Genomic DNA, 23,854 nt, shown 5'->3' with positions numbered 1-23,854 from the left:
TTCAGTCCTGGCCGCTTCTAGCGTCTGGTGGCTGCCAGCATTCCTTGGCTTGTGGATACATCACTCCCATCTCTGCCTGTGTCTCATTTCCCTCTGCCTCTCTTACATAAGGATTTAGGGCCCCCTCGAATAATCCAGAATAAGCGCCTCCTTGCAGGATCCTTAATTTAATCATCTTTTGCCATATAAGGTAATATTCACTCTTTTGCCTACATATAAGGTAACATTCACAGGTTCCATGGCTTAGGATGTGGAGATATCTTTGGGGCCACCATTCAGCCCACTACAGCAACAAAACCTTCAGAAAGTTGACTGCCCAGGAGTGGCAAGATGGTGCCTTTCACAGACCAAAACACCTTGTCCCTTCTCTTGGCTTCTCTCTGCAGAGCTGACTGGGTCCCTGCCCCAGACAGCCTCAGGCCACCCACCCAAAATGCTCACTCTGGGGGAAAACAGCCAGGCAGTGGGGCCCCGGGGACCTTTCATTTCCCCCTGCACCCAGTAAGGAAGCCTCTTTTTCGTTGCGCATCGTCTGATGTTAGAGGCTCCTCTGGGTAAGCCTGAGCGTGTCTGCTTGGAGATTAGTACTGAAGGAAGACAGCCAGCCGCCATGGAACAGTTGTGCAATTTTCAACTAGGTTCTGCTCACTTTGAGCTTCCCAACATTTTGAAAGGTACTTGCCTATGTTTTACTCCAATTATCAGTAAAACATGGAGTAAGAGAGTTTAACATATTCTCACATAAGGCAAGTTATTTAGCAGATATTTAGTTCTATGTTTGGGCCACCATGCAATCATGGTGAGCAGGCCAAGGTGATGCTTTCACTTCCCCATCCAGCTCCCAATCCTTCTCCCCCCCCCCCCCCCACACACACCCAACACACACAATATCTCCCCAGTCCACTCCTAGGTGTCCCCTCCCATGCAGATGTAGGTAGTTGAGAACATTCCTCCTTCCTCATAAAGTGAAAACAGGTTGGACTCTCACTTGGCCCAATACCCCTCCTGTTTTCCACTGGAAAACTGCCTTCCCATTGCATGTGATCTCAGTGGGCTAATGCCACTCTCCAGGCCACTGGAAGAGGCTTAGAACCCATGCTGGGGCCACCAGGGTCCTGCCTGCCCAGTCCGTGAATGCTGGGAAAGAGAGGTGCCTTTCTCTGCCGAGAATGCTACAAGGAGAGATTGTAGATGGGAGGCTGCTGGTGGCATTCTTACCTGTCCTGTGGTGAGAGCCTGCCTGGCAGCAGAGGGGAGCCAAACACAGGCCAGCAGGGGCAACATCATTTGAACCCCTGAACACAGCTGTGCCTGAAACTCAGATGGTTAAGTCAGTTGGATTTGTGATGGTTTCAATCAGGAGAGTCCTGGTTGAAGCTGGGAGGCTGGTTGACAGCTGCCTCACAGGGTGTCTGTGGGTTTGGTACGAGTTGCTAAGTACACAGTACCAGACCCGGTGGCTCTTTTTCTGGTCAGGACAGCCCCAGGCCTGGGCTTTGGTGTGGTCTGTACCTAACCTGTGTCTTAGGCCAGGTGCTCCAGAAGCTGAGCCCAAGGTAGGAATTCTCAGGCCCTGATTTATTGGAGGGGTTACCCTCAGGGGAACTTCCTAAGTGAAGGAGGCAGGAGTGGGCAGGAGAAGGAGCTAGCTCGGATGTGGTCTCAGCTGGGATCCCGCATGGAGCTCTGGAGCAAGACTGGCGCACAGAATTGTCCCACCTGAGGCAAGCAGGCTAGGCCTCGATACCCCCGCCTCAGCCAGCCATTGGCTGCAGTCCGTGTCGGGGAGCAGAGTGTAACTTTACAGGCATTTCCTTTAGAGGAGAGGCAGCTGTGAGCTGTGTTTGCAGCCAACATTCCCAGCAGCGTGGGGATGGGTTGCACTGGCCAGAGAAGCCTCAGAGCAAGGCACCAACAGCCGTGTCCACTTCCACCAGATTCATGGCCCCTGGCAAGCCTCAACCAGGTTTGAGAAGAGCAGCCTGGAGACACAGGATCCCTTCACTCATCAGGAGTCTCCACGATTTTGAGGAAGAAGGAGGTGGGCAGAAAGCTTAGTACTGCCCCCCATTGTTCTGCCCTCTCCTCCCCAAACTCTTTTGCGGAATTGAAGTTTAACACAATGCCCTTGGCTTCATTGGGTCCACAGTGGCCACACACACAGAATGTTCACAAAAACTTTTACGATAAATTTCCCGCAGCTCCAGGAAAGAGTCTGACTCTCTGCAGGTAGAATATGCAGGAATAAAAAACAAAACCCCCATCGCCCCTTCTTTCAAGTGTCTGTCAGGGGGGGCTCCGTAAGCACTGAGATGGGGCTCCGCTAAGTGAGTACGGTAGGTGATCCCAGGGCTCCCAAACACCTCAGAGGTGGGACTGTGCCAACCAGGGAGGGCCTAGGTTTGGCTGCAAATAACAGAAGCCTAGGGAGAAATTGCCTTAAACAAATTAGAGGTGTCATTTTCTCATGCACTGAAGAGTCCAGAGGGAAGCGGACTGGAATTGGTGCAGTGGCTCAATTTTCCAGATGGTGCCCTTGTCCCAGACATTGCCACCGAGGTCTGGGCAAGAAGAGGGGAGGGTTGAGGCTAGAGACTCAAGGGGCCAGTCAGCAAGTCAGTTCCAGTTTAAAGAGCTCCCCTGGAAGCCTCATCTGTGAATTCCATTCATTGGCCAGAACTGTATCACATGACCACCCCTAGCTGCAAGGGAGGCTAGGAAATGTAGTTTATTTATCTGAGTACTAGCAGAGAAGTAAAAAAAATAGATAAAAGCAATCAAAATCCCTGCCACTAGAACCTGGCAGTAGATTCAGTTCAGCATCGATAGGTGAGGAGACAGAGCCCAGAGAAGTTCTGAAGCCATCTGAGGTCACCTAGGCCAGCAGCAGAAACACACCCTGTGGCTAACCATAGGTCCCAGGACACAGATCACATGAAAGCAAGGCCGGTCTCAGTGTACATGGATTTATTGAGCTGTGGATACCATTCCTAGTGCTGGGTTAAACCATGGGGTAGGTGGCCACATGGCCAGTGCAATGCAGGGAACTGGGTTCTCCCCTACTCAAGGCGGTACCCACCAAGCAACATATCACTCTGCCATGGGACGTTTGTCATGGGACACAGGTGATTATCATCGTGGGTGGCGCATAACTGGGAAGGGGCCATGAAAGGCTGCAGTGTTAGCGGGGGTTTTGCCTATAAATCTGTTCAGATTACTCTTTAAGGTATAATCTGCTTGGGGGCGCTGATAGAATCTCCTATAATTCTTGGAGTTTGGTTGGTCTCTCACCTTCTCTAGGTTATCTTGGGGCCTGGTGAGGCCTCGGCTACACAGGTGACCCCCTCTCATGCCTACCCTTTGGGAAACCCCAACTGTTCCAAGGTCTGTGGAGAAAGAGACCTACAACCAAGAAACCGACTGAAAGGGAAACCATGAGCTTTGCAATTAGGCCTGTAGCCTATATGCCTCACTCCAGGGGACAAGCACACAGGATGTCCAGACCTGCAGAGGGCAGCAGGGCAAGAGCCACTGGGGCTAGCTTGGGGGCCGGGGGGGGGGGGGGGGGCGGGAAGGTAAACCAGTCCCTTTTCAGTGGGGCAGTAGGCCACAGAGGTGGCCGTGTACCCCGGGCAGGGTGGGATAGCTGGCTGTGCTGTTCAAGGTCTGCTGTCCTAGTCAGAGCAGAGTCTGGAGAGCCAGGACAGGGAGATGGAGAGCAGGGAGCACCCCTTCAGGGGCCCATCTGTGGAGGATACCTTGGAGGGTGGGAGCAGAGTGTGGGCTTGAGACAGAAGCCTAGCCCCGCTCTTTGTGTCCACCCCCATCCCAGGTCATTCATGTCCATCTAGGCCCAACTGGCATGGAAGGATGGAAGAAACAGTGCAGGGGAAGCCAGCTCATCATCCCCTCCCTGCACTTACCTGCAGGAGGCTGTGCTCAAGGTCCTGGCTGAAGTCTGGATGGGCCTGCAGGACTGGGGGCTGCCAGCTGTCAAAGGCCCGTATAGCGCCATCTATAGAGGGAGGGATCAGGGTGGGCTTGGCTGGGAAACCCTAGCACAGGGACAGCTCCTTGGGGACAAACTGAGAAACCCCTGGCGACCTTCGTGGCCTCTCTCTAGAACAGATGGAAGACAGAATGCCTGCAAGGACTGGCTTCTGGAATGGAAGGCGCAGGGTAAGGAATAACGAAGTAAGGACAACGGTGCTCTGAGTGCCTCACCGACCTTGTAGTCTTCCACCCTCACTGGGGAGGCTGACCGTTATCATCCCCCTTTTACAGATGGACACAAAATGGCTTAGAGGGGGCTTCAAACTCAGGCCCCCTAACTCTCAGGCTGGGCAGGGAACCGCCAAGCTATTCAGAGGACGGCAAGGCCATCGATGAAAGGAGCTGCCAGTGCCTCTGGGGTGGAACTGCCTCAGAAGCGGCAGAGGCAGGAATCTCAACCAGTTCCACTCCAGGTCCTCTCCCGCCCGCAGGGGCACCAGCCTGCACACCCCTAGGCGCGGCTCGTTAGAGGGCAGTAAGGGCCAAGTGTGCTTCCCGCCCCTGCCAGCTCCTCACCCAAGCAGAGGTTCCGGGTAAAGAGCTCCCGGAAGGCTTCGCACTCCTCCCGTCGATTTCCGCTGGCTCCGCAGTCGCACCAGGGCGCCACGCGCGCGCTCCCGTTGTCCACATAGTTGGGGGTGACTGCGGTGCCTGCGGGGACCACGAGAGCGCAGTAATCGGTCCACCCAGGTGGAGGAAGCCCGGAAGAGCCCCGCCCGCGCCCGGGCCCGGGCCCCGCATTGCGTACCTACGAGGCCCGCGTAGGCGCGCAGACAGCGGGAGGCCTGATCTCGCGGGCAGCCGTCGGGGGCACTGGGGGCGGGCGCGCAGGAGGCCTGGAAGGCCAGGAGGCGGGGTCTGCGCGGTGCGGAGGGAAAACGATGAGCGAATGGGGGCCCGGCCGGCCGGCCCCGCCCCCTCCTGGCCCCGCCCCCTCCGCACCTGCAGACCCCGCTCTGCTCGCAGGTGTCTAAGGGCGCCAGGCAGGAGGGCGGCGCCCGGCCGGGCCGGGAGAAGGCGCAGGCGGGCACAAAGGTCTGGCGCCGGCGCTCGGCGCACACGGGGTCCGCACACGGGCAGAAGAGCAGCGCTTGCGTGAGCGCGGGCGGCCCGCGGGCGAAGAAGCGGCGCAAGGCGCGGCGGCAGCGGGCGCGGGGACACACCCCGCCCGCGCCTCCACCCAGGCACTGCGCCACGTACTCGGTGCGTAGCTGCTGGCACCGCGCGTCCGCCGTGCACGCCTCGGCCGCGTCCACGCATCGGTTCCGTGCGGCCGAGCTCGTAGACCCTAGTGGAGGGGCGGGCAGACTGCAGTCAGTTCTCGGCGTGGCCCCAGGCCCCGCGGAGATGCGCTCAAAACCCGAGGGGAAGAGTGTGGCCTGAAGGTGTGAACGACCAGCACTAAACGGCCTTCCGTCGCGGGGATGAGCGGCGCGCGCCGGGCCGGGGGATTCCTGCAACACATCCGGGATGGATGGGGCGCACCGAGGCTCCCCTAGAGGCTGAGGCCCGTCCTCTCCAGGCACCACCCCTCTCCCAGAACGGTCCCACCCATCCAAAGAGGGATTCCCGAGTCTCCTCCCACTCTCGTGAGACGCCCCTGACGCGGAAACAAAGCTGCGGGGGACCTGGTTAATGAAGACTTATCAGAAATTGCCTTGAGGACAGTGGACACTCCTCATCCTCGCTCTGGCACGCTGAGCTTTCTTCTTTCTCCTCCTTCCCTCTCCCCCTCCCGTTTGGAGACCCTTCAAATGGGTCCATAGGTTTCTGGTTCTCCCTCCTTCCTGGCCTCCTGCACCTCCACCGGCCCCTGCCACCGGCGTCTTCCCCCTCCACTCCCTTCTGGTGCTCCCTCTGGCCTGTCTAACCCATGCTGCCCCATCTGGCCTCTGGCTTTCTCTTGGTTCCTCCAGCCTCTACCAGCTAGGCGGAAAAGGGATTCTCGAAAGGGCTCTGGGCGCTGGAGAGCCGGGCTGCTAAGGTGTGGATCTGAGAGAAGTCCCTCACAGCAGGCCACAGGGCTCTATCCGAGCCACAGGGCCAGAGGGTGCACCTGGCACAACCGGCACACACCAGGGGTTGGCTGGGCAGAGAGTGTGCTCTGGGCAGATGTGCCGCAGGCCACATCGAAATCCAGCCCCGCAGCCTCTTCCTAGAACCTAGGGCACCAAACCAGGCTCCCTCTACCCCTCATGTTCTCAGAGCCCCTAGAAGCTGGCAGGCCAGCTCCCAGCCTGGCCCCACCCCATTTCACTGTGTATGTGTGGAGGAGGGTCCCCTGCTTCAGGGCTTGGAGCAAGGCCCCTCTCTGGCATTGGCCACCTCTTTTGGGTGCCCTGGTGATTCTTGCAGTGGCTTCAGTGCCCTCCTCTCTGCTGGAAGGACAGACAGACACTAAGGACTCGGAATGAATATGTAAGTGGAGAGGTTTGGCAGGAGAGGGGTGAGCCCTCCCCCTCTCAGCTCCAAGATCTCCTCTGCCTTGAACCTCTGCCTGATTTCATTCTCCTCATCCCACCCAGTATGACCCCTCCACGATGCTGCAGGTGGGAAAGAGACAGTCTGAGCAGGTGGAACAGCAGATGAGTGGCAGGGAGACACTGAAGATGCCGGGCAAGAAATCAGTATGAAACTCCAAGACCGAAGGTGGAGGGCTGAGGCTGGAGGAAGGGTAAGAAAGGTGGGAGAGGGCAGGCAATAGGAAAAGGAAAGTTCCTGGGGCACGAGTACCACGGTGGGGCTTGGGAAAGGGGGTGGCTGACCCGTAGGCAGGAGCAGGATGAGCAGAGCGCTGTGAGCAGACTGCCAGGTGTCCCTGCACCCCAAGCAAAGGTCTCTCGCTGGCCTTCCAGCTTTTCCTGGAATCACCCTCTTGCCTTCTACTCTGTCCCCGAGAATCTGGGATAGAGAGGCCAGAGTTCAGGGGTCCTAAGGAAGAGGTGGCCACTCACTCAGAAGCAGCTGTAGCAGCAGCAGCAGCAGCATCACGGGGCCCAAGCAGCGGACCCTGCCGGCCTGCAGAGTGGAGGACAGCGCCAGGCAGAACCCCAGTGGGACAGGTGCCTTCTTCCCAGCCCTGCCTGAGCTGAATTGGGTAGAAACCCAGAGGCTGTGCTGACATGAGCACTCCTGCCACTGGGAGGAGCCTTTGCATGACTCCCTCCCCCACTGAGTCCCCACCCTAAGCCTTGCCTCAGGTAGATCCAGGAGCCACTGAATCTAGAGCCTGAATGTCTAGTCAGTGGTTCTCAACCTTCTGGCCCTTTAAATACAGTTCCTCATGTTGTGACCCAACCATAAAATTATTTTCGTTGCTACTTCATAACTGTAATGTTGCTACTGTTATGAATCGTAATGTAAATATCTGATATGCAGGATGGTCTTAGGCGACCCCTGTGAAAGGGTCGTTCGACCGCCAAAGGGGTCGCGACCCACAGGTTGAGAACCGCTGGTTAGATGGACCCCCCACAGCACCCTCCTCCCCACAGCAACACCTATAGCCACCCCAGGAGGCCTTGTCACTCCCATTCTAAACCGTAAACTTTTTGAAACAACATTGTTCTTTGCCTTCTTTTATAATTTTATTAACTTTTTTAAAAATATGTTTTTATTGATTTTTTTTTTTAAAGAGGGAGGGAAAGAAACGTTAATCGGTTGCCTCCAGTACGTGTACCAGGAATTGAACCTGAAACCTAGATACCAGTATGTGCCCTGGCCGGAATTGAACAAGCGACCTTTTGGTGCACAGGACGATGCTCAACCAACTGAGCCACACCAGGCAGGACAATTTTTAACTTTTTATTATTAACTAATTTTATACTTGAACAAAGGTTGCAATAATGTTAGTGTTTGCTTTATACCTTTTACCCAGCTGCCCCTTGTGTTAACATCTCACATAATTAGAGTATAACTAAAGGGCCGAAACTGACAGTCCAACTTCCCCCGAGGGATGTAGCAGTGCGGGAAGCGGCAGGTGGCCAGGGAGGAGCCTGAGCCGGGTGCTGCTCCTGCTCATCCGGGCCCCACTGTGCCTGCTGCTGCTGCTATACTGCTGGGTAGCGCTGCCACGAGGCAGGAGAGGCTTGCGCCACAGCAGCTGCTCTTGCCAGCAGTGAGCCTGGCTTCTGGCTGAGCGGCGCTCCCACTGTGGAAGTGCACTCACCACCAGGGGGCAGCTCCTGTATTGAGTGTCTGCCCCCTGGTGGTCAGTGCACATCATAGCGACCGGTCGACTGGTTGTTCGGTCGCTTAGGCTTTTATATATATAGATTGTTAAAACTAGGGAATTAACATTGGTACAATACAATATACTACAGACCGTTTTTAATTTCTCCAGTGTTTCCACTAATGTCCTTTTTCTGTTTCAAGATCCAACCCAGGATCCCACATGACACTCAGTGGTCATGTTGCCTTAGCTTCCTCCAATCTGTGGTAGCTCTCGTCTTTCCTTACAAGCCTGGTGCTTCCCCACGCAGCCCTGCATGCCCCCATTTCTTGGGGACTGTAAGTGATAAAAAAAAAAACTCCTTTCAATGGCATTCATCTCTCCAAGTCCTCACGCAGTCATCTCTATAAATCAAAATCTCACAGGTACAAAGAACACAGGACTTTAGAAAACAGTCTCATTCCGCCTCTTGGGCTGGCGGAGTGAAAGCAAGCCTGAGCTGGGGGCTGCCTCTTCTGTGCTGCCAATGGGAGGATCAGACACTTGCCACCATTCCCCAGCTCTTCACACGCCCTGAAATATGATTTTGCACTCTTCCCATTAAGAGGAGACTTTTTTCCCCACCATGGGGTCCTGGGACGAGGAGACCTGAGATTTTAGACCTTAGACTTAAGAACTGAGAATTTATATCTTGGATCTTAGCTCCTTTAGCTAAGCTCCTCTGACTTCCAAATGCCTTTCAAAATTATACTTCGTCTCTGGACTCTTTAATCTACGCACAGCCTTCTCCAGATTCCTGAACCCTTCTTGATGCTGGGACAAGAATCCCGGCAGCAAAGGAAGAGACTAAGTGGCTTTTGAGACTGTCCAAGGGAGGCAGGTGAGGTGGGGCAAAGAGATCATTCAAGCAAGGCAACACCATCTTATACCCAGGTCCATCTGGGGCCGTGGCTACCATCTGAGGCTTCACCCACCAGCCATCGCCCCTCAGGGAGCCCCATGGGGTTGAATTTACAGGCAGAAAAGACTCACAGGGTCCCTTTGGTGCCCTTTCTAAAATGGCCCCCTCAATCCCCGCCCAGGGAATGGAGGAGAGGTTCAATAATGTCCAAAGTGAGGGGGCTGCAGTATACCCCACACTCCTCCAAAACCTCAGGTGCAGGACTAGGACTGGGTTGGGGCTGAGGAACCATCTAGGGGACAAGACAGGGCAGGAAAAGGGAGGAAAGAAGGTCCCAAGGATTTCGTTTGCTTTGCAGGGGCCAGGCTCCAGGGAAGTGGACTCAGTCTGAAATGTAGGGTCCCCGAGTCCAGGCTCTGGCCCAGCAGACACTGCCTTCTGCAGAGCTGCATGTAGCACACATCCCCAGTTAGAGGCCTCTCCCATGTGACCTAACCTCCCTCCAGTGACAGGAAGTCAGTGACTATGTGAGCTTCGTTCCCTGGACTGATGGTGTGAAGGAGAGACTGTTCCGTGACATGAGCGCTTCCTGACCACTGCCAGATCCTCTGGGTCAGAACAGAGATTGCTTCCCATAAATCCCCTCAGAGACTGATCACCCCTCTCCATGTCTCAGGCATGCTGGTTCCTAGAACAGGCCCTCGCCCTTCCCTGGGCAAGCGTGTAAGGCCTTTCCCCCTTACCTGGGTGGGTTACGCCCAGCACCCCTATCCATCCTGCCCGTCTCATACAACCCTTTAGCGGCTGCCGCACGGTGTGGTGGATATCCACTTGGTCTTGCCGCTGCCCAAGATGGACCTTGTGTATGTTCCCTTAATAAACTCTGGTAATGATGGAGCTGTCAGCCTCTTTCTTTGGCCTCTCAGACCTGGGAAGTTTTACATAACAGATGCATTCTTGGGCTGGCATGATCCAGCCCTAAAGAACAGACAGCACTGGGCAAACTTTGATGAGGCTCTGGGGTCCTGGAGCGGGTAGGGCGGAGGTAACTCGGGGAAGAAACTTGCAAGCTGCCTGAAGGTACCGGTCAGCTGATTTGCTGACTCTGCCCCTGGTGGTCCAAGTGTCAGTAGCCACCTGTTTTTAAGTGTCCTCATCTCAGATCCCCCTCTCACCAGAGACAGGATCTTGGCTTCTGGACTTGACCTGCTGAAAATAAAGTGGGGGAGGGGTCATTCCCTGAGAACTGGGACCTCAGGCTGTGGGTCATGTGGCGGGAACCCCCTGTCCTCCCTCAGTGAAGACAGATGACCCAGGAAGAGCCACAACTTCTCCCTCCCCGACTCGAGAGGCTTCCAGCATCTGACCTCCATGACGACAGCTTCAGAACCCAAGCTCAGAAACCCCAGAGCAGTGAGCTGAGGGGCAGTGGGAGGTGGACCACATCAGGGTCCCCACCTACCTTGGGTGCAGGTAGGGCCACAGGGCACAGGTTTCTCAAGGTGGCTGTTGGGCTCTGGCAGGGATCTCAATGTCTGGGAGCAATGGGTAGAGAATGAGTGCTGTGACCACAGTTGGCAGTGGTCCCGGGGTGGGTAGGGCACTGGGGACTCAAGTTGGCTGGGTGTTAAGTGTACAGGAGGGGGTCCAAGAGTCCATCCCTTCACTTCCTTCCCCATCTCCCCCTGCACCTCACTCACTGAGGGGTTGGGGCTCTCCAGTGGTCATCGGGCCCAACTCCAGGTGCTGAACACTGCCCAGGGGGTGATCCCTGCATGGGCCATCTTTGGGCCTGACCAGCGAGATAGGAGGTTGGAACAGTGCTGCTGAGCAGGACACCTCCCCCCACCTTCTGTGTTGACAGAGCCTCCTGCTCTAGGTCACTCTCTCTAGTGGCAGCTGTTCTCCACTCCTTGCCATTTGGTGGCCTCACTGCCCTCGATGACTCCAAGCCATTCTTAGCTGCTCATGCTCCATCTCCCAGGGCCTGCCACTTCCATGTCTCTTCAAAACAGTCTCCACTGCCCTGCAGGCTCTGCCCTGGCGATGACATGCAGTTGCTCCCCTCCTGGAGGGCCCCCCATGCTGATACACCAAGCTCTGAGCACCTTGCACCACTGCCCACAGCACTGCAATCACTGCTCATTGTGGCAAGGCCCCTCACCTGACACCTGGGACCTGCCTGGTGCCCACCGCTGTCAGGGAGGGCCTCTGTCCCTATCTCCAGCCCAAACCCTGCCCTTTCCCTCAGCTTGTCCTAGGCACACCCAAGGCCAGGCTGTGTCAGATGTGGCTATGAGGTGCCTGCCTTGCCCAGTACCCAGTGAAGGGGCAGCCCTAGGTCAACCATGCTTGGTATTATAGAACCCTCCTCCCAGGTTATGAGAGCTGGGTTCCTCTCGGGGCCTTGGCACAAGGGCAACTGGCGCTACAGCTGACCGGTGGTCTGGAATGGAAAAATGTGCCAACCCAGCATTTAGGAACCTGAGGGAGGTAGCAGCAGAGATTTAGGCAGAGGAAATGACAGGGCCGAAAGCTCATGAGAAAGAGGCTGGGGAGGCCTTGAGGGGCACAGTGGAGCAGGAACTGCATTATGAGCTGGTGGAAAACAGGGCAAAGTCAAAGATGAGGCAGTCCCCTGGTGGGAGAAACAGGAGAATGGACAAGAAGAGACTGAACCACAGCAACGGGGAAGGGGCCCCCACCCTTGGCCCCTGGTGCCTCCTGCTGAAGGCCTCTTTCCACTCCCTCAGCTGCCTCTCTGCCTCTGGGGACAAGGCCTACGGATACCACCCAAGCTGTCCCAGGCCCAGCAGAACTCTGAGGAGCAGGAACCACAGGAGTGGGCTCAGGGAGCAGGGACCTCAGAGCCTACCCACTGGCCCTCCTTGGGCTGCACAGGCCGTGCTGAAGCTGGGATCCACGCTGCCGGTAGCAGCACCAGGCCAAGCCGGCCCCAGGAAGCAGAGGCAGTAGGAAGCTAAAGATCACTGCCAGCAGGAAGGCGTCCTGGTCTGCAAAGGACAAGGTGAGGCTGAGTCCTATGTAGGTGCACCCCAGGGCCCGTCCCCACTCGCCCCCCATGTGCGCACTTTCCGGCTGCACAGGGCCGCTGTCCAGGCTGCCACCTGCCCCTGGCTTGTCGCAGGAGGGTGGAGCCCAGCCGGGATCACAGTGGCAGTTATGGTTGCTGTTGCAAACCTGCAGAGGAAGAGAAAAGGAGGGTCCCATGGGATCAGGGACATCAAGGTCAGTCACCCACCACCCCCCCCCCCCCCACACACACACTCAAGACCACTCACCCCTTGGCCATGGCAGGCGGTCAGACAGAGCTCCAACTCCTGAAAGGTAGTGTTCTGGCAGCGCCTGTCCTGGCACACCTATGGGCAGTGGTGTGCACTAAGCACCATGGGGGAGTGATGCTTTGGCCTAGGGACTCGAGTGGCAGGGAGGGCTCAGTGGGCAGGGCTCACCATTGTAGGCCCACACTGGGTGCCTGGCTCCACCAGGCCCAAGTCAGGCAGGTCCAGCTGGGCACCCGGTAGCAGGAAGGCCCCCCTGCAAGTCACCTCCCGGCCGTCCAGGCGGAGGGTAGAGTCCACCGGCATCGTGTGTGGTGCCAGTGGGCTCTGCTCCCCGCCCTGGCACTGCAGCTTCCCGCACTGCGCATCCCTGGGGACCAATTGGAGTGTCAAGCAGCATGGAGGGGGGGAAGTCCCGCTTGTGTCCAACCCACTCCCCAGCTTCCGGTCCCTCCGCTCCTCTCCTCACCTCTGCGTACAAGGCACGTAGCCGCCCTCCTCATCCCTCCCGCAGTTGCCATGGGCGTTTCCTGCCGAGTTCACCTCGTGGAAACAGGCCTCCGGTGCTGGGCGGGAGCCTGGAGAAGCAGGGCGGGGCTGGGGACTAGGCTGCCCCCGCCCTCCATTCTCCCCACTACCGCCCGCCCCTCATCTTTCCTAGAGGAGAAAACTCCCCAGACCCAAGGGTAGGCACGGGGTGCAGGGCCGCGCGCGTCTTCTCACCAGGTCCCCAGAGCTGCTGGCACTGCTGCTCGAGCGTGGGGCACGCGCCGTCCCGGCAGTAGCCCCGGCCGCTGGCGCAGGGCGAGCCGTCCAGGAGGTAAATGTCTGGGGGGCAGTGGGGAGAGGCGCCCGTGCAGAACTCAGGGAGGTCACAGTCTCCCGCCGCCCGACGGCACGGCGCGCCCGCCGGCTTCAGCTACGCAGGTGACCCGCGTGCGGGAGAGCGACCGAGACACAGAGGACAGTGGACAGTGAGAGATCCGCGCCCACAGCGAGGCTCGGGGCGGGACTGCCCGGCGGGAGAGCAGGGCTGCCCCACAGCACCCTCCACCCTCGCCTCCGAGCCTGCGGCGCCCTCACCTGGCAGCTCGCGCAGCAGTCCCCGCGGGAGCACCGGGCCCCCGCACGCAGCGAGCAGTTGTGCGCGAAGCAGCAGGGGTCGGGGCACTCCTGGAGCCAAAAAGGCAGAAGGGGGACCAGGTGAGGTCCGCGCGCCCCGACCTTGGAGGAGGGGGCGGGCCGGGGCCAGTCTTGGCCTCCAGGGGCCGGCGCGCGGACCTCACCTGGCCGGCGCCGCAGTCGCACTCCTCGCCCTCCTCCACGAAGCCGTTGCCGCAGCGCGCCCGCCGCACCGGGAGCCCGGCGCCCGGCGGGTTGGAGAGGCACGAGCCGCGCCCCTTGCGGAAGAAGGCGCGCAGCTGGCGGCGGCTGCAGGCGCTGAACACGCGGGGGAACGGGTGCCTGCGGGCGGGCAAGGGCGTCGGCGCCTGCAGGGATCGCCCCCTGAACGCCCTGCCCCTCTCCGGTCTCTGCAGAACCACCCGTGCCGGGCCGCACAGCGGCGTGCCCGGCGGCTCGGATGCTTCAGGGGCAGAGCCCAGAGAGGGTGCGTAACCCGAGCGAAGGCGCCCAGCTGGGCCGGGGCGGGAGGGCGTGCCTCCCGGAGCCAGCAGCGCCAGACTGAAGGTGGAATCCCGACCCAGCGCGGCCAGCCCTGTAGGAACAGCCTGGCTAGGTGTTTCCGAAAAGAACCTCTATACTCCTGAGCATTCACTGTCCTGTGTTTACTCCATTTAAGCCTCACAACTCGGGGCCGGTACGATGATCATACAGAAGAGGAAACTGGGAGATAAGCGTGCACCCAAAGGAGTGCAGCCGAGGAAGGGCCTGGGTCTAGTGGAGCCTCCCTAGCAGCTCCTCCCCACCCGCCCATTCGCCCATACCCCGTGGCTGCTGCCATGACGCAGCCGCCTGGCTCCGCTGCCTCCCCTACGCAGCAGCCGTCGGGGTCGTGGCTGAGGCCGAGGCTGTGGCCTATCTCATGGGCCATGGTAGCTGCAGCGCCGATGGGGAGCTCCGAGTGATCCTGCGAGGGCGCGGGCGCAGGACGGTCACTGCGGGCTGCGGAGACCGCCCCGCACCTCTCCTGTTGTCCAGTGTCCCGTCCGCGGAGCTCACCGCGGTTACGCCTCCAGAGCTCTCTACGAGGCACATGCCTTCCACGGGTGCCAGGCCCACGGTGTCGCCCCGGAAAGCGCGGCCCCTGAGGGTGGAGCGCAGCGTGACCTGGTGATGTGCGCGGGGAGGAGGAGCTGCCCAGCCGCGACCCGTGTGGGGATGGGAGGCACCCACGTGAGCAGCTGCGTGGAGTCGTGTGGCCGCCGCCCCCACAGCCCCCGGCGCCACCGCAGGAAAGCCCAGAGCGTGTTGTTCGCGTCCGGCGTGATGCGGATCTGGTCCTGCTCTGTCCATACTTCCAGGCCGGTCAGCGCCACCTGAATGTCCAGGGTCCTGAGAATCTATGGTGAGGGCAGGACGGGCCTGAAGCAGGGACCAGGCACACCATCCTGCTGGTGGCCCCTCTCTTTCCCCCTATATGCTCTCCTCATCTCCAAGCCTGCCTCCTCCAGCTGGGACCTGCCGGCCCCTGTGGCCGTCACTACCAACCTGGTCCACGTAGTTGGCGATCTCCAGAAGCCGCTGTTTGGTGTGGTTTAAGTCCCTGTGCTGGGTCACAAACTGGAAAGGCAGCAATATGGTGATGTGACAGGCTGACTGGCCCCTCTCAGCGGGGCAGCCCCCCTGGAGTCTCCTCTCACCAGGGCGTGATCCGCCACTATGTACAGCTCTAGGTACTTCGGGCTTCTCTGGGCTTCCCGGCAGTCCTGCGGAGAGGCAACAGTGACCCTGAGTGGCAGGCTGCTGGCTTGAGCCCTGACCACCAACCCCAATCCCTGGAAAGCACAAAGGTAACTTTAACATTTTTCAAAAACTTGTTTCTTCAGCCTCCAAATAAAACATCAGGACAGGAGACCCTGAACATGGGCCACACTTTCCTCTTTCGGATTTGGAGGGCTGTGGATACTGCATTCCCACTCCCACCCCTGTCTGTGCCCCTGACCCTGATCTGGGTGGCAGGAGAAAGGCTGGTCATGTTCCTTTTGTCTTCAGGATCCTTATGGCCACAGGCCCCTTTCCAGCTAGGTAGCTGCTCGGTCCAGAAGATCCTGTGGGTTGAGGCACCCTGGACAACCCCAGCTGGCCAGGGATGCACATAATAGCTGGCATTGCTGCTGAGCGTGATCAGACCCCTAGGATGCAGAGGGGTGCAGAAGGAGGTGTGAGCGAATTCTTACCCCTGCCCCAGGCCCAGCCCCCTCCCCCAGAACTCCTCACCTTATCCCAGAACAGGTGCTCAGGACTACCCAGGAATCCGGGAAGCCCCTCACGTGCCCATGGTAATGGCAATGATCCTGGAGAGCAAGGGATCCAGCCTCAAATCTCAGCCAGGACTGAAGTGGGAAGGGCAAGGAAGCAGGCTTGGGGGTGGGGAGGGGTTGGCTCCAGCCTCTCCTTAGGAACAGGAGAATGGGGAAGGAATGGTGGGGAGGCCCTCGGGGAGTGCATGCCTAGCACCCCTCACCCTGACCTCAGTGCCCATGGAAGTATCTCACCCTCTGGTTGGGGACCAGCACCACTGGCTGCCCATCTGGGCTGTAGTGGGTTTCTGTGTATCCTGCGGCCAGCAGCCTGCTGGGAAGGGGTGTTGTAGGGATCACCTAATTCAGCTCTGCCTCCTCCAGGATGCCCTCCAGCCTTCCTCCCTGAATGCTAATTGAGCAGCTCTATGAGTGAGGCACAGGGCGAGCACTTAAGAAGCACCCAGCCCGGCCCGTGTTGCTCAGTGGTTTAGCATTGACCTATGAACCAGGGGGTAATGGTTGGATTCCTGGTCAGGCACATGCCAGGGTTGCAGGCTCAATACCCAGGAGGGGGTGTGCAGGAGGCAGCCGATCAATGATTCTCATCATTCCATCTCTCTCTCCCTCTCTGAAATCAATAAAAATATTTTTTTTTTAAAAGAAGCACCCACAGTGCGTCTTAGGAAAGGGACAGGAATGACTGTGTGTTGCTTAGCTCAGAAAAACCTTGGGCTAGAGCAGCGGTTCTCAACCTGTGGGTCGCGACCCCTTTGGGGGTCGAACGACCCTTTCACAGGGGTCGCCTAAGACCATCGGAAAACACATATATAATTACATATTGTTTTTGTGATTAATCACTATGCTTTAATTATGTTCAATTTGTAACAATGAAAATACATCCTGCATATCAGATATTTACATTATGATTCATAACAGTAGCAAAATTACAGTTATGAAGTAGCAACGAAAATAATTTTACGGTTGGGGGTCACCACAACATGAAGAACTGTATTAAAGGGTCGAGGCATTAGGAAGGTTGAGAACCACTGGGCTAGAGGGAGAAAAGTGAAGAGCAGGAAGGAAGCTTGGTGGTGGCTTAGATATGGGAACTGGGGGTGTGGGAAGCACCAGGGAGGAGCAGCAATAGGGGCAGTTTGTGATCCTGTGGAGCCGGTGGCAGGCAGTTGGTTCCCCAGGCCTAAGGCTGGGCAGGAGGAGAGGACTCAGGAGACACTGCTGAGCAGGTGGTACTCGGAGCCACGGAAGTCGGTTGAATTCCCTAGGTGGCCCTTCCTGCTGCCTAGCCTTGTTGGGCATCTGGTCAATCCTCTCTCTAGTCCACCTCCCTCCCTCAAGGATCCTTGAATCTTCTCCTATGGCCTGCGGACCCCACATATCTCCCCAATTGTCCTTCAGTGATGCTCATTCCCTTAATGATTCCATCTTTGGGCCCCATCTCACCAGGATCCCTCCCACCAAGATGGATCAACCATAAGTCAATCTCTCTTAAAGAAAATCCTTGACCCCCACCTCACCTTGACCTCTGTACTGCCAGACCACCCCAAAGATCTGGGATGCCTGCTTCTCCACCCCCCAGTCTTTCCTTCACTTTCTCAAGCTTTGTGCCTCACTCCATACACAACCTTAGGAGGTAGGTGATATGATCAACCCATTTAAGGTGGGGACACCAAACCCCAGAGAAACCGTGGGTAGGCATGGTGGAACTAGCTTATTCCTAGTGCATCTGATTCCATGGGGAGAATAACCTGTGTGGAGTGCTTAGAGCAGTGCCTGCAATGAGACAAGCGCTTGATACATAAATAGCTGTTGGTAATAGAGTCACTTGGACACCCACCCCATCCCGCCCAGCTCTGCCTGCTCATTCACCAACTTAAAATCTTTGGCTCTGCACCATCCAGGATACTCAGCACTGAAATGGCCTCTATGATTCGGCCCCACTGGGACTCCCCAGATCTGTTGCCCTTTGCTCCCTTCCCTGCCAGACAAATTGTGCCCCCTGAATGTGCCTTGATCTTTGTACCACTTCACCTTTGCCCTGGTCATCTCATTAGCCTGGAGAGCCTGCCCATCCAGGGCACTTATCTTGGATTCTCTTTGGACTCAGGGTTCTTTTTAGAGTCCATTGGGTGATGCACACTCATTTCTGGCAGGGAGCTGACAAGATGCTCCTGGGGTTCTGGGTGAAGGCTGTGCCTCAAAGCAGGGCTGACCCAGCTCAACAGGCCATTTCAGCTTCAAGGGAGCCCTACCCTTCCAGCCTCCCTCCTGGGTTCCCACCAGTCCCTGCCCCCAGCATTGTTCCCCACCCCCAGAGAGAGAGGCTGTCTTGGCTCCCAGCCCCCTCCCTGGACTGGTACTCACTGGTTCTTCTCCAACTCCAGGAGGAGCTCCTGACCTCCAGCCTCCAAGGCTACCAGCCCCGTGTCGAGCTTCAAGACCTGGGCGAGAAGGAGTGCAGGGCTGAGGTGGCAGGCAGCCTGGCCTCCTGCTTGCCAGGGAGCTGGTGGGTGGGGAGCCAGCAGGCCAGGGAGTTCATGGGGAGAACATGGCCATGAAGGGCAGAAGGGTCCCCGCTTGCCCTCGTGGGTATGGATGGGTGTGGGGGTGAGAGCATGCTGATAGGCATGGATGGCGTGGGGGTGAGATGTTCCCAAACTCAGGATGTTCTTTCTGACAACAGCCATTTGATGTAGCCCGTTAGGGACACACAGCTTCCTCCCTAGAGAGACAAGGTGTCCCAGAAAGGTGCCCTGCCTTGCTCAAGGTTACTGGGCCTTCCCTTTGGCTCTTCCTCCTCTTTCATGCCGAGGCTTCCCCTAGGCAGGAAGGAAGTGGGGTCCTGAAGACAGTGCAGGGGGTGGGTGGATGTCAGGTAGCCATGGCTCGGGCCTCCTCACAACCTCTTGTTTTGGCATCTTTTCTCCCCGCTCCCTGTAGAATTCAGACTTTACTCCTCCACCTCCAATTCTGACAAAATGTCAGGCCCTGAAATTCCTTGGTCTCCAGCATGCTCGCCCACACCTGTTTCACGGATCCTATGAAGTAAACACAGACCCCTTGTCTAGGCCAAGAGAAAAACACTGGTGCTCTTGGCCAGATTGTGGGGGAGGGAAGGGAGGAGGGCATGGGCCTGGCCAGCAGGCCAGCCTCTCCTTCCCTGCTTCCCACGTGGGAAGACTCATCTGCCTCCCTCGTCCACTCAGTCTGGCTGGGGGCCCAGAGGCAGCCCAGGAGCCTGCGGGAGAGCTGCTGTGTCTTCGGAATGCTAGCCCCAACCCTCGCTGGCCCTTCCTTTTTAGTCCACAATGCACGGGCTGGGCCGGAGGCCAAGGGGCTCACAGTCTTGGAGTGGAGACTTCCTCCGCAGGTGGGGAGCAGACAGCTCCCTGCCCCAGCAGGAGCCCAGCAAGGCCCCAAGCGTGAGCTCATGGGGCCGGAATGCCACTTGCTGTATTGGAGAAAGGTTTGTACCAAGGAAAGGCAGCGGCCCCAATGAAAAGCCTCTTCCTGCCACCCCCAGACCCCAGAATCCCCTCTCTGCACCTCTGTGCTCCTGCTGTCCTCACTTCTTGCCCTCCTGATGCCTTTACCCTTCACTATGTGCCCCATCCCTGACCTGAAATGTGAGTGTTTCCTTCCGCTGGGACAGAACTCCCTGCCTCAACACTGACCTCATCTCGGCAGGCTCCCTGCGGGCAAGGGCCGGTGAGTGGGAAAAGCAAGGCCCCCCTAGGATTCCGCTCCTGGTCACAGCCCAGGCCAGACCAGGAGGGTCCACAGTCAGGGTGACTCCAGTGCGAGCCCAGCCTTGCCCTCTGCTGGTGATGTCCAGGAAAATGATCTCAAAGCTTGGGCCAGCGCCATGCTTGACCACTTGAATGGGGACCCTGAGGGTCTGGGGGACCCAGCGAGGGAGCTGTGGGCCTGTGTCAGCCTCCCGGCCTCATGGCAGTGCTCTCCTGTCTTTCTCCAGGGCCAGCGTGGCTTGGACAATGGGTTGTCCTTTCTTGCCTGAAAATTCAGGGTGAAGAGGGCTCTCTAGGTTTGGGGGACATTGGCCAATGGTTTGAAGTCTTTCAGACCCTAGTGGGTCTCAGACTTCTGGGCTAAAGAGCTGTGCGAACTTGGACAGTTTCTCCAACCTCTCTGGGCTTCCGTGTGCCCCTCTCTGAGATGGGCATTCCGAGGCCACTGCCTCCTGGTTTGCAGCACAGCTAGCTGTGTGGCACATGTGGGTGGGGCTATGGTTATTCTGAAAGTGTGTGATGGGTGGGTGTTGGGAGGAGATTGGGGCAGAGCCTCCTGGAGAAGCAGAATGGGGTCAGCTTGCATCTGAGGGCCACCAGAAGAGTGACCACTACCCCCTGGACAGAAGTGGATTCTGCCTGAGCCCGGGAGGCTGAAGTTTCAGGCCCCTCGATGGCAGGGTCCTGGAGGGGACAGCAATGTGTCCACAGGGTCACATGTTCTGGAAAACTTTGCGAAAGGCAAAGTTTCTGTTTTCTTAAAGAGATCCCTGAAGTTTCGTGCCTGGAGAGTTGTGGGAAGGGAGAGAAAGAGGAGGCAGCGGGAGTGAGGGGGAAGCCTGAAAATGACTTCCATGTGTGCAGGCTCATATAATCAAGATGTCTCCCCACCCCTGCCTGCTAACCCTTCCGGGAGGAGCCTAAAGGGCTGGGAGGGGAACTGAGGGAACGCAGTAAAACTGCCACACTGCAACTTGGGGAGGGGCCCAGGGGCTGGGAGAGCCTGGGTCCCGCAGAGGAAGGGATGATGTGGCACTGACCGGCTCCTCCAGCGTGACCATACGCCAGGCTCCTCCGTCCAGGACCCAGTGAGGGGTGACTGGCTCTCCGGGGGTGTTTCCTGGTGTGAGGACAGAGCACAGGGTGAGGGGGAACCTGCGGAGCAGAGGGGAGCAGGGACAACAGAGGGATGGGGTCTGACCATCCATCTTCAACAATCCATGGGGTGTCCTGGGAACCGAGGAGCAGCCTGGGGGGCGGCAGAAGAGAGACCGAGGAGCCTAGGAAGGATAGTTCAGCTGCGGATGCTTGGAGCCCCACTGACCTTGGGGGAGGGCTTGGTGTCAAAGGTCACGAGGGAGAGACCAAGGCCACCAGTGCAAGGGGGAAAGAGGAAGGCAGCCTGGGATATTTTTAGACTGGGCAGCAGATGCCTTCAGGGTGAGAGATCTGTGAAGAGGATGCCTGTGTCTCCACCACCCCCTGAGAAAAACAACAGCTAGATGTTTTCTTGGGAGGAGCTGCCTTTGGGGGCTTCATGCAGGACGTGGGGCTTCCAGGGACCCTGGCCCCGAGGCTGGGGGACAGAGCCTGAGTGCTCCCAGAGGGAGTGGGTGTGCTTCAGGAGCTCCGGGAGGAATAGCAGAGCCAAGCATTACTCAGAGGAAGCTGGAATGCTCCCCTGGAATGCCCCCAATCATCTTCCTCCCAAGGACTACAGTAACTTCGCACTACACACACCCCCACCCCCCCCCCCTGCAGGAGCCAGGCCCCAGGCAGCCCAGAGCCTGCAGGCAGCCCACCCAACCCTCTGGCACTCAGTCCTGGGGAAGCCCAGCTCCCAGAACTGACAGCTCCGCCACCTCCACCCAGCCCTGCCCAGGCTGAGACGCTGGCCTGTGGAAGTGGCTCAGCAACTGCCAGGCCACCCCAACTCCTTTCTCCTTCTCTGTCTCCTCCCCAGACCCCATCATCAAAGACCTGGAATAGCAGCAACTCCAGGAGTTCCCTTCCCCCAAGAAGCCCTCCCTGATTGGATGAGTGAGTTGCTATCAAGCAATTGCCATCAGACAGGGCAAGTGTGGGCAGGGGTTGGAGCGCTTCTGGGGAGAGGGGAGGATCTCTTAACCCAGAGAGGACTTCACTGGGTGTGGAGAACCAGGTCTTGCTGGGCCCAGGCCTCCCACATATTGGCCTCTGGCACCTTGATGGGGGAGAGGGAGGCAGAGATGGAGCTGTGGTGACTAAGTGAAACTAGGGGAGCCAGTGTTGTGTTGGGGAGCATAGAGGCCCTCTCCACTCCTCCCAGGGGGTTGTATCCCCCTCCCCTGACTCCAGGCTGCGGAGGAAGAATCAGTGGAATGCCTGGGGACCATCACCACGAGAATGAGGGCTGTGATCCCTCTCCCTGAGGGTTCAGGGGTCCTATCCCTGTTGGGTTCCCCTCCACAGTGCTCTGCAAGCTACCCCCTTCCCAGCCCAGCCTGTCCTGCCTTCTCCCTGACCCTCCCAGGCATTTGACGTCCAGGCCTCCATCAATCCTCCCACCTACTCAGAGCTGCTGATCCGCCCCCGCCTCACAGAGGGTTGAAGAGGTTACCTTCTGTGAGAAGCCCTCCTCTAACCAAACATGGCAACAGTATAAACTAGTTACACACTGGCCCAAGGCCCAGGATGGGGTGAGCTTGGGTGATGGGTGAGTGTGGAGGTCACAGTCAGTCCCCTGGTCTGAGATCACAGCAGGGTTGGGGCGGGGAGGGGGGGGGGGGGTGGCAGTGGGCTAGGGGCTTTCCAGAGGAGGAAGACCCTTGAGGCCTAAGGGATGGAGGTGCAGGAATGTTTCCACTGGAGGATGGGGCCTGGGAATCCAGGCAGAGGGGTTTGAGGGGCGGCGCTGCTCTGAGGATAAGGATTCCTGCCCCTCGGCCTTGTGGCGGGCACAGTGGCAGTTGGGCAGAGTGTGCAAGTCTGGGCCCTTAGGCCAAGTTCAGGTGAGAATCCCTCCGCAGGTCCCAGGGACACCTTCCCAAACCCTCTCTGTTCCCCGTCCTGGCAGCGCACTCCCGGGAGCGGGGAGGGGTTGGGGGTTTGTTCAACCCTTCCATCCCCTGACAGCGACCAAGCCTGCCCCTCGGGGCGCTCCCACTCACCGCGGAACGCCTCGGCCCCCCACACCGACCACGGTAGTCGCAGCAGCAGCAGCAGCAGCAGCAGCAGCAGCAGCCAAGCTGGCGGCGGCCCTGGAGCCCTCAGAGACCCCAGGCCCATCGCTGTGAGCGCCTGGACTTCTGAGCTCCGGCTCCGGCTCCGCTCCCGGCCCCGCCCCGGCTGGATCGCCGCCGACCCACTCCCTGTGCAGCCGGCCAGCCTCCTCTGTCGCACCCTCCCCGCGGACCCCGCACGCAACCCGGCCACCCGCGCCGGGACCGCAGCCGGTCCTGTCCCGACCCAGGACGGCAGAACCCGCGTTCGCCAGCCCTCGGGGAGCCGGGCGGCCCTCCCGGCAGGAGCGGCCCTCTAGGGGGGCCGGGAAGGGACTCCCCCGGGACCAGCCCGCGGTTTCCCGCCCCGCAGGTCTCAGAGAGCCCACACCTGTAGGAGTGGAGGGTGGGCCTGGGGCGCAGACCCTCGGGAACGGCCTTTGAGGACCGTAGCAGAGGGGCCAGAGGTCACCTGTCGCTGCTCGGGTCTGTCCATGGAACGCCCGGCTCCCTGATCTCCTGGGGCGCACCTCTGCCCCCCGCCCCCTTGTCACCGATTCTGGCCAGAGGCGCCCTGGAGAGCACCCCTAGGAGGAGGGAGGCGGGGGCGACCCTGACAGGTGCGACCCAGCGGCCGCCAGCCCCGCCCCGCGTGCTCCCGGGTGGGCGAGGGAAGCGAGCGGAGGCCGCAGTTCTGACGGCTCTGTGCTGCTCAGAGGTGGGGGCTGGCGCACAGGTAGGGGCGGGGGCAGCCCTCAGTCCTGGCGTTGGCCTTGGGTGGGGGCGGGGGTGGGAGTTACAAAACCATAGACTCCCAGACGTTAGGATCCTTTCGGCCACGGTAACATCTGCTTCTTGTTTTAAAGGCTTGTTTGTGTACCGAGTAGTAAATTCGAAGTTGCAAGTATTCCCATAGCGAGGGATATTAACTTTTAAGCAAATCTATTTGTTGTTGCGAAATCAGAGTGTGGCAATGCAGTTAATGAGAGTTTCAGCAGCGAGGGAAAGCCATGTTCGCCTAATTCAAACGTCGAAAAG

General features: G+C 58.6%; 2 protein-coding genes across 2 annotated transcripts; both read right to left on the bottom strand.

The window, feature by feature from the left end:
- Positions 1-2,952: 2,952 nt before the first annotated feature.
- Positions 2,953-10,495, bottom strand: GFRA4 (GDNF family receptor alpha 4). Its single transcript, XM_070421327.1, is given in 8 exon segments — positions 2,953-3,713; positions 3,716-3,758; positions 3,924-4,015; positions 4,570-4,704; positions 4,802-4,911; positions 4,996-5,361; positions 7,028-7,071; positions 10,490-10,495. Coding segments are annotated over 8 exon segments (831 nt in total). The 3' UTR covers positions 2,953-3,678.
- ADAM33 (ADAM metallopeptidase domain 33) lies at positions 7,636-22,883 on the bottom strand. Its single transcript, XM_070421326.1, has 22 exons — positions 22,766-22,883; positions 20,657-20,736; positions 18,232-18,308; positions 16,102-16,180; positions 15,824-15,900; positions 15,549-15,738; positions 15,247-15,312; positions 15,095-15,166; positions 14,780-14,946; positions 14,606-14,690; positions 14,371-14,513; positions 13,711-13,888; positions 13,508-13,597; positions 13,148-13,343; positions 12,894-13,002; positions 12,596-12,794; positions 12,425-12,502; positions 12,215-12,323; positions 11,998-12,136; positions 10,823-10,914; positions 10,585-10,657; positions 7,636-10,331 (listed from the first exon to the last, which is right to left on the bottom strand). Exons 1-21 carry the CDS (start codon positions 22,881-22,883, stop codon positions 10,620-10,622), a joined length of 2,382 nt encoding a protein of 793 aa, XP_070277427.1. The 3' UTR covers positions 7,636-10,331; positions 10,585-10,619.
- Positions 22,884-23,854: the final 971 nt, after the last annotated feature.

The sequence above is a fragment of the Myotis yumanensis genome, unplaced genomic scaffold (genome assembly GCF_028538775.1).
Source record: "Myotis yumanensis isolate MYYU_CA2020_CCGP unplaced genomic scaffold, mMyoYum1.0.hap1 SCAF_7, whole genome shotgun sequence".
Classification (NCBI taxonomy): domain Eukaryota; kingdom Metazoa; phylum Chordata; class Mammalia; order Chiroptera; family Vespertilionidae; genus Myotis; species Myotis yumanensis.
This window is presented reverse-complemented; position numbering and strand designations above follow the sequence as displayed.